General features: G+C 41.8%; 1 protein-coding gene across 2 annotated transcripts in view; it reads left to right on the top strand.

Moving 5' to 3' along the window:
- Window positions 1–3,785: 3,785 nt before the first annotated feature.
- Window positions 3,786–13,695, top strand: part of LOC311144103 (gamma-crystallin M3-like) — a gene marked incomplete at both ends in the record, with an annotated part of 30,411 nt that continues 20,501 nt past the window's right edge. The window contains 3 exons of one of the 2 annotated variants that reach the window (XM_084180075.1): window positions 3,786–3,815; window positions 4,001–4,243; window positions 4,366–4,665. In XM_084180075.1, coding sequence (XP_084036201.1) covers window positions 3,786–3,815; window positions 4,001–4,243; window positions 4,366–4,665 — 573 coding nt within the window. Of the gene's footprint in view, window positions 3,816–4,000; window positions 4,244–4,365; window positions 4,666–13,695 lie in introns of those variants that run through there. The other variant, XM_084180073.1, reaches the window with a different exon arrangement.

Below are 13,695 nucleotides of genomic sequence, written 5' to 3'. Positions count from 1 at the left end.
GCATGTGACAGACGAGATCTGTACTTGGTTTTTATTATGTTGAGATGTGAGAATCCCCTCTCACAAGCTGCACTGCTTAAAGGCAGTGTAAGAGATAGCTTAACCACCTTGTTGATGTTGGAGTAAGCATCTGGGTTACTTGTATTTACTATTTGGACCAAGTCATACACAGAAGAGGCTCCCAGGCGTTTTCCTGCCTGCTTTAAGCACATCCATTCTGTCACAGTGGTATCTTTGTCAAGTTGCAATGTGGCCTCATATTTCTTGAGAATGCTGCAAACGGTTGTGTTTCCTAAACTGTGGAGGTCTTGCATTTCCTGAGGCCATGTTGAAGGATCAAATACTAAGAAATGATCACATGACTTGAGGGAGTCATATCTGATTTCAAACTCTTCAATTAACCAATCAATCAATCAATTTTATTTTATATAGCCCTTCTTACATCAGCTAATATCTCGAAGTGCTGTACAGAAACCCAGCCTAAAACCCCAAACAGCTAGTAATGCAGGTGTAGAAGCACGGTGGCTAGGAAAAACTCCCTAGAAAGGCAAAACCTAGGAAGAAACCTAGAGAGGAACCAGGCTATGAGGGGTGGCCAGTCCTCTTCTGGCTGTGCCGGGTGGAGATTATAACAGAACCATGCCAAGATGTTCAAAAATGTTCATAAGTGACAAGCATGGTCAAATAATAATCAGGAATAAATCTCAGTTGGCTTTTCATAGCCGATCATTAAGAGTTGAAAACAGCAGGTCTGGGACAGGTAGGGGTTCCATAACCGCAGGCAGAACAGTTGAAACTGGAATAGCAGCAAGGCCAGGCGGACTGGGGACAGCAAGGAGTCACCACGGCCGGTAGTCCCGACGTATGGTCCTAGGGCTCAGGTCTCTCAGTTGGCTTTTCATAGCCGATCATTAAGAGTTGAAAACAGCAGGTCTGGGACAGGTAGGGGTTTCGTAGCCCCCTGAGTAAGTGTGTCTTGTCTCTGTCAGCATCAGCATCAGCATTGGAAACAGTGTGTGCCCTGTGGCTTTCACCATCAAGCAGAAGTGTGAACTGTCCAATGGCCACCATCATCCTTACATTCTCCAATGGTCAGCTTTTCCTTCTGAAACCTAATGGATGTGGTCTTCAAAATGTTGCAAATGTCAAGCATGTTTGACAGAAAGCACTGAAAACGCTCTGTGCAGATATGCTGCAAGTCACTGTTATCACTCGTAACCAGTTGCATTTTAATGGCTGGCAATAGTCTTGATATTTTTAACAGTGTTTCATGCCTCCATGCAGACCATCTGATATTATGAAACTTACCCAGTTTCACAAAGGAGATCCCATTTTCTTCACATAGCTTATTCAGTGCAGCAGTTTTTTGCTCCACCTTTTTGTAAATAAAACTGCAGCAGCTTGACCACAGAGCGATTAAATGTCTCACAGTAAGGAACGTTGCGATCAGCTGATTTCGCGCAATTCTCCAGTGTGTGTGCGGTGCACAGAATGTGCACAAGGGAGTCTCCAACCGCAGCAAGTTGCCGGAGTTTTGGCACAACGCCGTTGTAGATACCTACGTTGACAGCAGCCCCGTCTGTGCACACAGCGACCAACTTTGTTGTCCAGTCATCCAAGCCTGTGTCCTGGAAAAGTCTCACAAGTCCGTCTGTTATGGCCTGCGCGGTTCGGTCAGCACCCAATTCAATCAGTCCAATAAAGTCCGAAGTAAACTCTCCGTTGCTGGACACAGACACAATGTAAACGATTTCCTGCTCAGTTTTTTTGATGTCCTCAGATCCATCAAAAAGCAGCCCCCAAAATTCAGCAGACTGCAACTTGGCTCGTAACTCCCCGCTGATGGTGTGAGCGATGCTCTGCATGATCCGTGTGCCCCCTTCACGTGAATGATATGCATTTACTCCTAGCCGCTTCAGTAAAGGAACATCCTCAGAATAGGAAGACATGGGACGTGCGTGTTTAGCTTTATGAAAGGCGAGGAGAAAAATATTAAACAGAGCTTGCCGCTGTTCTTCATTCAGCTTGTCTCGCCATCTGGCAAGTGGGCGACTGGACATTTCTTATCGGCTAGCTTGTTTAGCAATGGCTTGCGCCACATTCGTGTGGTCCTTGCTCTTTTCATGTTTGTCAAATAAAGGATGGTTGAAATTCTTTGAGCCTTTATAAAATGCACCTGTTTTGTCTGCTAGATGTGGATTTGAGAGGAAAATATTGCACCACATTTCAGTGCGCTCATCGTTAGCTTCAAGCCTTGGACATCTTGAACACCTTGAACATCTTGGAGCCACTTTTCCGAAAAAAGTAATTATTCGGCTCTGGCTCCAGTTGGCGTTTCTTTGTAGGTGGTGAAACGCCAAAGAAGCTGCTTAATGTCTGTTGCTTTTTGGACATCCCTGACAGTAGTTGACAAGCAACATGTCATGTGTAAGGTTAGATGAGAAGATCGGTCAAGTACGCAAAGGCGCGTAGTAACACAAGTGGCATTACGCATTCCTGATTTTTGTCGCGCTTGCGTACCTGCGTACCAGTTATGTGCACCCCTGTATATATATATATATGCAAGAAATAAAAAAACATATGGGGGATTGAAAGTGATGCAGACAATTACATTGCTGGACGTTACAATCTATCTGCAATATTAAAGCTGATCTAGCCCCCCCCCCCCCCCCCAAAAAAAAAAAACAGCTCTAGCTCTGTCACCTTTCACCACAGACCCGGAAGTGTGACATACTTAGGCGGATCCAGTGGAGTGAGACGCATCCAATGCAAAACAACTGATATCTCTAGCTATAACTGACAGGTTTTTATGGGGATATTTTTATTATGCTAATAAAATTTCCGCAGGGCCCGGACATCGACATTAGGGGGTGTTAACCCTTTACAGACCCTTACCTAAGTGTTACCTAATTTATTTTTGTAACTCTTGTTTTATGTAACTTAAAGTGATGCTGGAAAGGTATGGTATAATTTCTGCCAGTAGTGCTCACGAGCCAAAACGTGTTCCCGAAAATTGTGAACAACGTCATCCGTTAAGTCTTGAAAAAATATTACCTGCAATTCGTATGATATGTTAAGAATTACAAATGTGTTAAATATGTTAAAAATGTGTAAGCGCTTAAGATCCCGTTCAATGTCCTTAAGAGGAATTACAAAATGTAAATATTATTGATGTATTTTTTATCTTTTTAAAATAGAAAATACAATTTAAAGTTTTGTAACAGTTTCTCTAGAATCATGATTATGAACCACAAAGGTTTTGATTATGTATTCACTGGTTAGGAATGTCAGTCTACGATAAGTCAGCACACTGTGAACAAAACATGAGTAATAACACATCGTTTAACCTAACAGGTTAACCCCAGATTTTCACTCTTAAGTCAAAATGTGTGATTTCCTCTACTATAACATTGAGTCATTATACCAACATGTAATAAAAGGCATCTTTCAAATAAGATTAAAAACCATAGGAAAGTATTGCACGATGTATGGAGAACCTTCCATTTCAAGGCTGTTACTAACTGTTGTAAACTCTGAAAAGGCTTTGTTACTTTGTTTGCGAAACAGTCAATTGAGAAACAGTCTTTCTAAAGACTGAGGGACCCAGTCCCTGAAAATGTGGACGTAACCTCTGTAGCCTCAGTAGGCCTCTACAGCATGATGCTGATTCAGGGGTTTGAACAATGGAGCTAGAGATTCTTTAGGTTTGGTCAGGTATAAAAGAAAGAGTTAAACCAGGTAGGAAGTCAGTTCAGGAGCAGCAACCAGCAGCACAGTGAGCAAACATGTCCAACACCAGCATGAACATGGGCAGGGTAAGCACTGGCAAGGTTTCTTAGAAGTTTTTTATATATACTTTAAATTTCATAGAGCTCTAATGCTCTAGCACCCCAAACTATCACAATAACCTGGTTACCAGTAGTGTGACTGAATAGCAATTCTAAAATGTTTGTTTCATACAATTGTTTAATTCATAGAAATCTTTCCCTTTTATTTTCAGGCCACCTTCTACGAGGAGAGGAACTTCCAGGGCCGCTCTTATGAGTGCAGCTCCGACTGCCCTGACATGTCCTCCTACATGAGCAGGTGCCAATCCTGCAGAGTTCAGAGCGGCTGCTTCATGGTGTATGACCGCCCCAACTTCATGGGAAACCAGTTCTTCATGAGGAGGGGAGAGTACTCTGACTACCAGAGTATGATGGGAATTACCGATGGTATCAGGTCCTGCCGCATGATCCCCATGGTAGGTTGAAAATATGTCATCTTAAAATAGACTTATCTTGTCATTGAAAATAAAATTATCTTATTACAAAGGTTTATATATAATTTATCTGATCAATGAAACCTGTTCTTTCCCACTAACAGCACAGAGGAAACTTCAGGATGAGGATCTATGAGAGGGAGAACTTCGGAGGTCAGATGCACGAGATGATGGATGACTGTGACTCCATCATGGACCGTTACCGTATGTCCGACTGCCAGTCCTGCAACGTGATGGACGGTCACTGGCTGATGTACGAGCAGCCCCACTACAGAGGCAGGCAGATGTACATGAGGCCTGGAGAGTACAGGAGCTTCAGAGAGATGGGCATGGGAATGGGAGGCATGAGCGGTGGCATGAGGTTCATGAGCATGAGGCGTATCATGGACAACATGACTATGTAATTTCCTCAAAGGTTGTACGAAAATTGTTGATTAAATTTATTTAAAGCTAAATTGACTTCTTTTTGTGATTGTTTTACTCAGAGCACTCCATGTTTAAGCATTTCACTATTTCACTCCCTACATCTTTAACATTTCAAAGTTTCTGTGTAGATATGATTGTGTACAATAGATGTATGCTGATGTAAAATAATATCCAGTGATATTTCAAATCTTTAATTTAGAAAAGATTACTTGATCCTGCCATATTATTTTTGCAATGCACAATTTTAAGGATTTTCAAATAAGAGTTATCTAAAATAAGAATTATAGGCTGGGAGGAAGGTTAGCAACAATTAATTTGTATATCTATAAAACCACGTCAAGGTGTAATTACACATACAGCAAACAAGTATAAAAGTTGTACTAACAATGTGTACCTAAATGAGTACCTAAATACTTATGTATTAATGTGCACTTGTATTAGAAGAGTCCTGTGTAGCTCAGTTGGTTGAGCATGACGTTTGCAACGCCAGGGTTGTGGGTTCGATTCCCACGGGGGGGCAGTATGAAAATGTATGCACCCACTAAAACTGTAAGTTGTTCTGGATAAGAGTGTCTGCTAAATGACTAAAATGTAAGAATGCCAATACAAGTGTACATTGTTAAGCAACCTATTTTCACAACTCATTTATTTACTGTTGTATGTTATCATAATCAGCCATATAGGCAACAACACAATATATATTTGTAAACTATATACGTAAGAATTGAAGAATAATAAGATGGCGCCGACAGAGATGGTCGACATCTTACGTGTTCCAACCCCACTTTGCTATTTTGTGACTTTCTTCGTGTTTATCCATAATTTTTCTGTACAGAAAGCTCACACCATTATCACCTATGACAGCCAAGACACTTTTGAACTACAAATCGACAGCTACTAACCTCGACTTCGACCTCGATTTCGGCTCCTACTTTAACTCCGACTCAGCTGTTCCCTTTTTTACACTGGACCCTACTCCATTGTTCGGGCTACCAAAGCGCAGCAAGTGATGACGCGGGAGGAGGGCTGGAGTCATTGTTAGACTCAAACGCAGACAAAATCGTCGGGCACTCCCTTCCGTTTAAGTGGCAAATGTCCAGTTACTTGAGAGCATTTCCTACCAATGGGACGTGAAAAGCTGTAATATTATATGCTTTTCAGAAACTTGGCTGACGGGCGATATGGACATAAAACTCAAGGATTTCTCCATGCTTCGTCGCAACCGGACAGCGGACTCGGGCAAAATCAAAGGGGGAGGGGTATGCCTTTTTGTAAAAAACAACTGGTCAGCTGCTTCAAGTGTGAAGGTAGTCTCGAGCTTTTGCTCACCTGAACTAGAATACCTCATGGTAAATTGTATACTTTTTTATCTACCAAGAGAGTTCTGTAATCATCACTGCTGTCTACATCCCACCACAAAATGAGAATGGCACTAAGCAGGCACTCAGCGAGCTGTACACGGCCATAAATAAACAAGAAAACACACACCCAGAGGCAGCATTTCTAATGGGCAGAGACTTTAACGCTGGGAGACTGAAATGCATTTTGCCCCACTTTTACCAACACGTCTCCTACACGATAAGATGCGCTAACACTCCGGACCACCTTTACTCTACCCACAGAAATGCATACAAGGCCCTCTCTCGACATTCCTTTGGAAAATCCGACCACGACTCCATCTCCTGCTTCCTATTTACAAGCAAAAACTCAAACAAGTTGTCCGACGAAGCGGACGCTAAGCTACAAGCTTCGCTAGCACAAATGGGAATATGTTCAGGGATTCATCCAATAACATTGAGGAGTTTACCACATCAGTCACGGGCTTCATCAATAAGTGCATTGACGATGTCATCCCCACAGTGAATGTACGTATGTGCTTTAACCAAAAGTTATGGTTTACAGGCAGTCTACCGCTTTCAAGGAACGGGACACGGACATGGACACTTACAAGAAAGCACGCTACTACCTCCAACAAGCCATCAAACATGAAAAAGGTCAATATAGGACTAAAACAGATTCCTACTACACCTGCTCCGATACTCGTCGGATGTGGCAGGGTTTGCAGACTATTACGGATTACAAAGAGAAACCGAGCCGTGAGGTGCCCAGGGATGCAAACCTCCCAGACGAGCTGAATGCCTTCTATGCTTGCTTCAAGGCAAACAACACTGAGCCAGGCATGAGAGACCCTGCTGTCCCTGACGACTGTGTGATCTCGCTCTCTGTGGCCGATATGAGTAAGACTTTAAAACAGGTCAACACTCACAAGGCCGCTGGGCCAGACTGAATACCAGGGCGTGTTCTCAGAGCATGCGCAGACCAGCTGGCAAGCGTCTTCGCTGACAATTTCAACATCCTTGTCCCAGTCTGTAATCCCAACATCTTTCAAGCTGACCACCATTGTCACTGTTCCTAAGAACTTAAAGGTAACCTGCCTAAATGACTTTCGTCCCGTATCACTTACATTTGCAAGCATGAAATGCTTTGAAAGGCTGGTCATGGCACACATCAATGGCATCATCCCAGACACCTTGGACCCACACCAATTCACATACCGCCTCAACAGATCCACAGACAACGCAATCGCTATTGCACTCCACACTGCTCTCTCCCACCTGGACAAGAGGAAAACCTATGTGAGAATGCTGTTCATTGACTACAGCTCAGTGTTGAACAGCATAGTCCCCTCCAAGCTCATCGCCAACCTCTAGACCCTGGGACTGAACACCTCCATCTGCAACTGGATCCTGGACTTTCTTCCAGGTGGTGAGGGTAGGTAACAACACAACTGCCACGCTTTCCCCTACTGTACTCCCTGTTCACCCACAAATGTTTGAACACGCATGGCTCCAACACCATCATCAAGTTTGCTGACGACACGAAGATGTTAGGCCTGATCACTGATGACGATGAGACAGCCTACAGGGAGGTGGTCAGAGACCTAGTAGTGTGGTGCCAGGACAAAAACCTCTCCCTCAACGTCAACAAGACAAAGGAGCTGATTGTGGACTACCGGAAACGGAGGGGCGAGCACACCCCCATCCACATCGACGGACCTGTAGTGGAGTGGGTCGAGAGTTTCAAGTTCCTTTTGTCCACATCACCAAGGACTTAACATGGTCCGCTCACACCAGCACAGTCGTGAAGAAGGCATGACATTGCCTCTTCCCCCTCAGAAACTGAAAAGATTTGGTATGGCCCCTCATATCCTCAAAAAGTTATACAGCTGCACCATTGAGAGCATCTTGGCTGGCTGCATCAAGATTGGTATGGCAACTGTACCACCCTCGATCACAAGGCGCTACAGAGGGTGGTGCAGATGGCCCAGTACTTCACTGGGGCTGAGCTCCCTGCCATCCAGGACCTCTATACTAGGCGGTGTCAGAGGAAGGTCTGGAAAATTGACTGTGTGTGTGTCTGTATGTGTGCGTGTGTGTGTGTGTGTGTGTGTGTGTGTGTGTGTGTGTGTGTGTGTGTGTGTGTGTGTGTGTGTGTGTGTGTGTGTGTGTGGTGTGTGTGTGTGTGTGTGTGTGTGTGTGTGTGTGTGTGTGTGTGTGTGTGTGTGTGTGTGTGTGCATGCGTGTGTGTTGTAAAATATACAATATATTGTGTAAAACTTTTACACGTGTACATTTTTATTACTACCTATAAACATTTCTGTTCATGAACAATGGCCAAAACAAATGTGTAAAGTGTGTAAATAAATATCATATGTAAATAAATAAATAGCAAGTCCTTTTCATCAATCTGAATTTATATTATGACATTTCAGATGTAAAGACATATCTGATATTACGAAGCTATTTTAAAGTGTACGCATCATTGACGTAATTAATGTGACTTTGTGTTTGCTAGGTTGCTAGCTAGCTACTTAATTAAAATCAAATCACATATTACACAGTTTACAGCAGATACACTCTTAGAAAAAAAGGTGCTATCTAGAACCTTAAAGGGTTGTTCAGCTGTCCCCATAGGAGAACCCTTTGAAGAACCCTTTTTGGTTGCAGGTGGAACCATTTTGATTCCAGGTAGAACCCTTTTGGGTTCCATGTAGAACCAGGGTTATACATGGAACCCAAAAGGGTTCTACCTGGAACCAAAAAGGGTTCTCCTATGGGGACAGCCGAAGAACTCTATTGGAACCGTTTTTTCTAAGAGTGTATAAAAGGTGCAACGAAATGCTTGTGTGCTAGTTCCCTCATTTCTTGGAGGACAAGGAGCTCGCCCAGTGGTGCATTGCGGCGTCCGCAGCACTATCTGTAGAGCCTTGCGGTTGAGGGCTGTGTACTGTAGTTGCCGTACCATCAAATCAAATCAAACGTATTGGTCACATTCACATGGTTAGCAGATGTTATTGCGAGTGTAGTGAAATGCTTGTGCATTACCATGCAGTGATGCAGCCGGTCAAGATGCTCTTGATTGTGCAGCTGTCGAACTTCTTGAGGATCTTAGGGCCCATGCTGAATTTCTTCAGTCACCTGAGATTGAAGAGGCGCTGTTGTGCCTTCTTCACCACGCTGTCGGTGTGATTGGTCCATGTCAGGTCCTCTGTGATGTTATTCTAACAAGGAAGGAAGGATAAGCTAACCAGCATGGCAGTGTAAACAATCTGCTAAGTCACTGAACAAATGTAGCTGATATACTGTACTGCCGAGGGACTCGCTGCACAACCCCATATTTAACAATCACAACGCCAAGAAATTAGCTTTATGAGCAGCAGTGGGCGGCCCCAGAACCAACTTGTTTGCTGAGCCACAAGGTGTCCCTAGAGCCACTGCACAGCATTACAGTGCTGTGGGCAGGAGCTGACACAGGAAATACAGAGGCAAACAGTTTGTCCCAATGCCCTAATTGAAAGATTACCAAAATACACACTTTGTAGCTATATTTCAGTGTTCAACGTGCTTGATAAGAAGCCAGACAAAGTTGCTTTCTAGCTAGCTAGTCTCGTAACATTTGCTATCAGATAGCTATCTAATGTTAGCTATTATAGCGACATGATTTATAGTTCAGGATTAGATTTAATCTTTGACCAGGATCCCTGTTGGTGTCTATCTGTGTGAGGTATCATGCAGAGAATCATTTTAATATCCTGAATTTTAAATATGTTTTATATTACTTCTGTGTATTTATAGGCTTTAAAATATTCCTAATGTCATTTGGGTCCTTTACTTTACGGCACAGAAATAAACAGATAATTGCTTAGAAATTATTTTGTAAAGTGGTATGTAGTGTCTAAAAGACACACCTTTGCTGGTCCATGCTTGTGATGATAAGGAATCCGCCGACACTGTACTCTGTTTTCAAAGGTTTATTATAACAAAGGTTCCAGCATCGGAATTTGACAGATTCTGCAGATATCTGTGAGACAGCACAGCCAATCAGTAATTTGCTATTCTCCCCTTCTATTGTTCAAGACATGATTTTATACAATTTATGACGTAATATGGTGTGATTCTAAAAACCAATCCCTGGTCTTTTTCACCTCTCTCCCCATATCATCTTTCCATGAACCACAGTAATGTTTTCCAGATGTTTTCCAGCACTGTAGAGTACAGTTCATCCGTTGCACCATTTTGCCACATCAGCAAAATCTTAGAGCCAAGTTTCCTACTTTTTGCAACGGTCAGCATTTCTAGACTCTTAAGATACTACATATTCCCCCCTTCGAGACTAATTAAGTCTCGAAAACAAAAAGAATAGGATTATGACAAATAACAATTCTTGTTCTTGAGTAACTTTAACAATAAACCAAAATTTATGGAGATTAAACACATGTTTATATAGACACATTTTTGTATGTAGTGTAAATACATTATTATGGAGTGTAAATAAATTGTTATGGAGTGTAAATAAATTGTCATGGAGTGTAAATGAATTGTCATGGAGTGTAAGAGCGAAAAACCTGTCTGGCAGCTTTCATTCCAAATATCCATCAGTCAGTCAAGACAGGAAAATTCTCTCACGGCCCCTCTGCCCTAGGCGACCACCTAAGTACTCCAGATCAATTCACACATCTTCATGAATACATTTTAAGCTATGATGCAATTGAATACATATGAAAACCCCAGCAAACAAAATACAATCAAAATGTCCACATTCAGGCTGGTCGACCCATCGGACCCTCCTGTGGATTCTCTCTTTCCTTGCCTAGACCCCATATCCCTAAACTTCAACGAAATAAACAAAAACATCTGAGGTCCCCACATGTACCCAACACAGAAAACATAATTGTTCAAAAATTAATACAGAAAGAATATAACACTGGAATGTAGTCCACTACACTTCATCTCCTCCACAGTGTCGACTTTCAATGCGACGTCGATGATGGAATCGGAACATTTCCACTCCTTCCTTGTTCCACTTCCTCCAGTCCATTCATATTGTCCATGTTTGAGTATTTGAGTCCCTCTACATATTCCCCCATATACTTCTGGAAAAAAAAGAAAATACCAAACAGTATCTTTTGCAAAACAACACATGCAAATTAAAATATCAATGTCAACTAAAATTGATATATAAAATTAGATATAAAATGAATGACATTCCATTTCCCCCTTTGATTCATATCAAAACACTAAATATCACAATAATATGTAAAGACGTGAAAAATGATCGGATATTTAAAATGGATATCTATCCATCAATACTCCATCTAGCCCTACTTGTTTATCTCCATCCAGTTCAGTAACAGCTAACAACGGCATCTGAGTGTTGTCCCCAGGCATCACAACTCCAACCCATCTCAATATCATAGCCTTCGCAAAAGTCAACAACAGAGTACAAAAACAAAACATTACACACAGCGCTATAAGAGCTGCTACTAAAATCTGAACTATCACTGCTCCCACTGGGCCCAACTGATCTTGCAACCAAGCCTTCGCTGACCATCCAGCTCCTTCGGATTGACCAAACGCATCCCTTATACTCTTCAATGCATCTATAACACTAGTGATATTATCGGAACTATCGGGGATCAAAGTATAACAATCATCTCCCGTCAGATTCATAGCCACACATAAGCCACCTTGTTTGGCTAAGATATAGTCAAGAGCCATGTCATGTTTCAACAACGTTAGTCTGTGACTTCTCTGAGTATTTGACAGAAGATCAAACCCTCGTATTGTTTCATTTGCAAAACCCTGCAAAGTATAGGTAATATTATCAATGTGATCTGCCAAAAATGTTACACCATACCATGGAAAAAGTCCAAGTCCCCACTTCTCTCCTAGACTTATCCTCCAATGGTAGGACTCCAAACTATTAAATTGTGCCATTTCCCTTTTCACCCTATTTCCAGACCTAGAATCAGATTTAGCAGTGTCCGATGCCTTTCCCTTTTGGATAGTATAGACCTCATATGGAAGTTTCAACGTCGACATGTAACAACATCCTGTCCATCCATAGGGTAAGAATATATATGCTTTATCACCACAAACCCACCAAATATCTCGAAAATTCCCAATAGTCACATTTCCAGGCAAAAGCTGATCTTTTACCATCAAAGTCCTTCTAGTCTTACTAAATGGAACATAAAAAATTACTTTATATGTCTCACCACTAACCTTACGTTCATGCTTATCCAAAGTCATCATATACTCATCACAATCTGATATTCCCATAAACATACCTGGTCCATCATATGTTTTATTTGAACAAAAACAGCTTCTAGCCCTTATTGGTTTCACCTCCAATGCTTCAGGAATCGCTGTTAACTGATTTTCATTCTGATCTAACAAATTGACATAGGGTAATTCATTTAACCAAGAGCAATTAAACTTAGGCCTAAACAAATGCCTCGACAATGACATCATCATATCTGTTACTGATTGTTGCTGATACAACAACCATGATAAAGCATAAGATTGACACGCGGTTGATAGAGGTTGAGCCACTGTCTCTAAGATTGAACCCCATGTGCCTGGTGATGGAATTCTCAGCAGACATGGACCCTCAAGATTCCTCACTGATCTTACAGAATGAGTTAACTGCTGGAACCATAGATTCCTACCTGCCCATCCGTCTTTAATTTGAAAAAAACAGAAGAGTCAAATCCATATGCTTTCCATTTAGTTTCTCTCTTCCCTAACGAGCGGTATTGATCAGATATATGTTCTTGTCTTCCATCAAAATCCAAGAACTCATCCTGTACCCCCGGGATAGTATTCTCCACTATTTCAGATGAATGTACATGATTCACTGCTACCATCTGTTCTCCTATTTCAACACTATCCTTACTACCATTTACAGCACTCTCCATCTGTATCACAGACTTCTGAGTCACGTTCACTACATCCTTTAGTTTCAGGAAAGTTGTTATTGGTGTCTGTGTCACATTTCCGGGGCTTGTTATCGCTGTTGTAACATTCATTTCTTCCAAAGTTATTGTTAAAATAGTGGCTTTAGTTGATGTATTAACACTTTTGATTAGGTCCAGTGGCAAAGTTACAGATGTCCTCTGTGTATTATTTATTGTTGGAGTAGCTACTGTAGTATGCTGCTCCTGAACTCCTTTGGTGACTGTGGAAACTTCAACAGACTTTAAAGTTTCTATCATAAGCGTCACCTTACGGGTTACATAGCCTTCTAACCAGTAATTCTTAACCGGAACAAATTTGAATGCTGGCTCTAAATAAGTACAAGTATATTCTCCCTGATCTTCCCATGTAATATTACGCAAAATGAGTGAGCAATCACTCATAACCCTTTTCCATTTCATATCGTTGTACAAAATATACTTCCTTTGGCTAGGTGGCACAGCTTCTACTTCTAGTCCTGATAACAACAATTCTTCTCCATAATTATCTCTCCACGTGGGAGGAATATCACCACCCCCACTCCGTCTCTCACATCTACAAGGAAGATGAGCTGTACCACCCATCCTAGCCCTAATGACAATATTTTTGTCTAAAATTGGTGTTGGAACGAGTTTCTGAGGCGCCATTGTAATGAAATGTGATACATTTATAGCTTTAACAGCTGTCAATGTTGAAAGAGTTGAATTGCTT

Source organism: Coregonus lavaretus (genome assembly GCF_964263955.1).
Source record: "Coregonus lavaretus genome assembly, chromosome: 16".
Classification (NCBI taxonomy): Eukaryota; Metazoa; Chordata; class Actinopteri; order Salmoniformes; family Salmonidae; genus Coregonus; species Coregonus lavaretus.
Note: the sequence above shows the minus strand (reverse complement) of the source record. Positions and strands in the feature narration are given on the sequence as shown.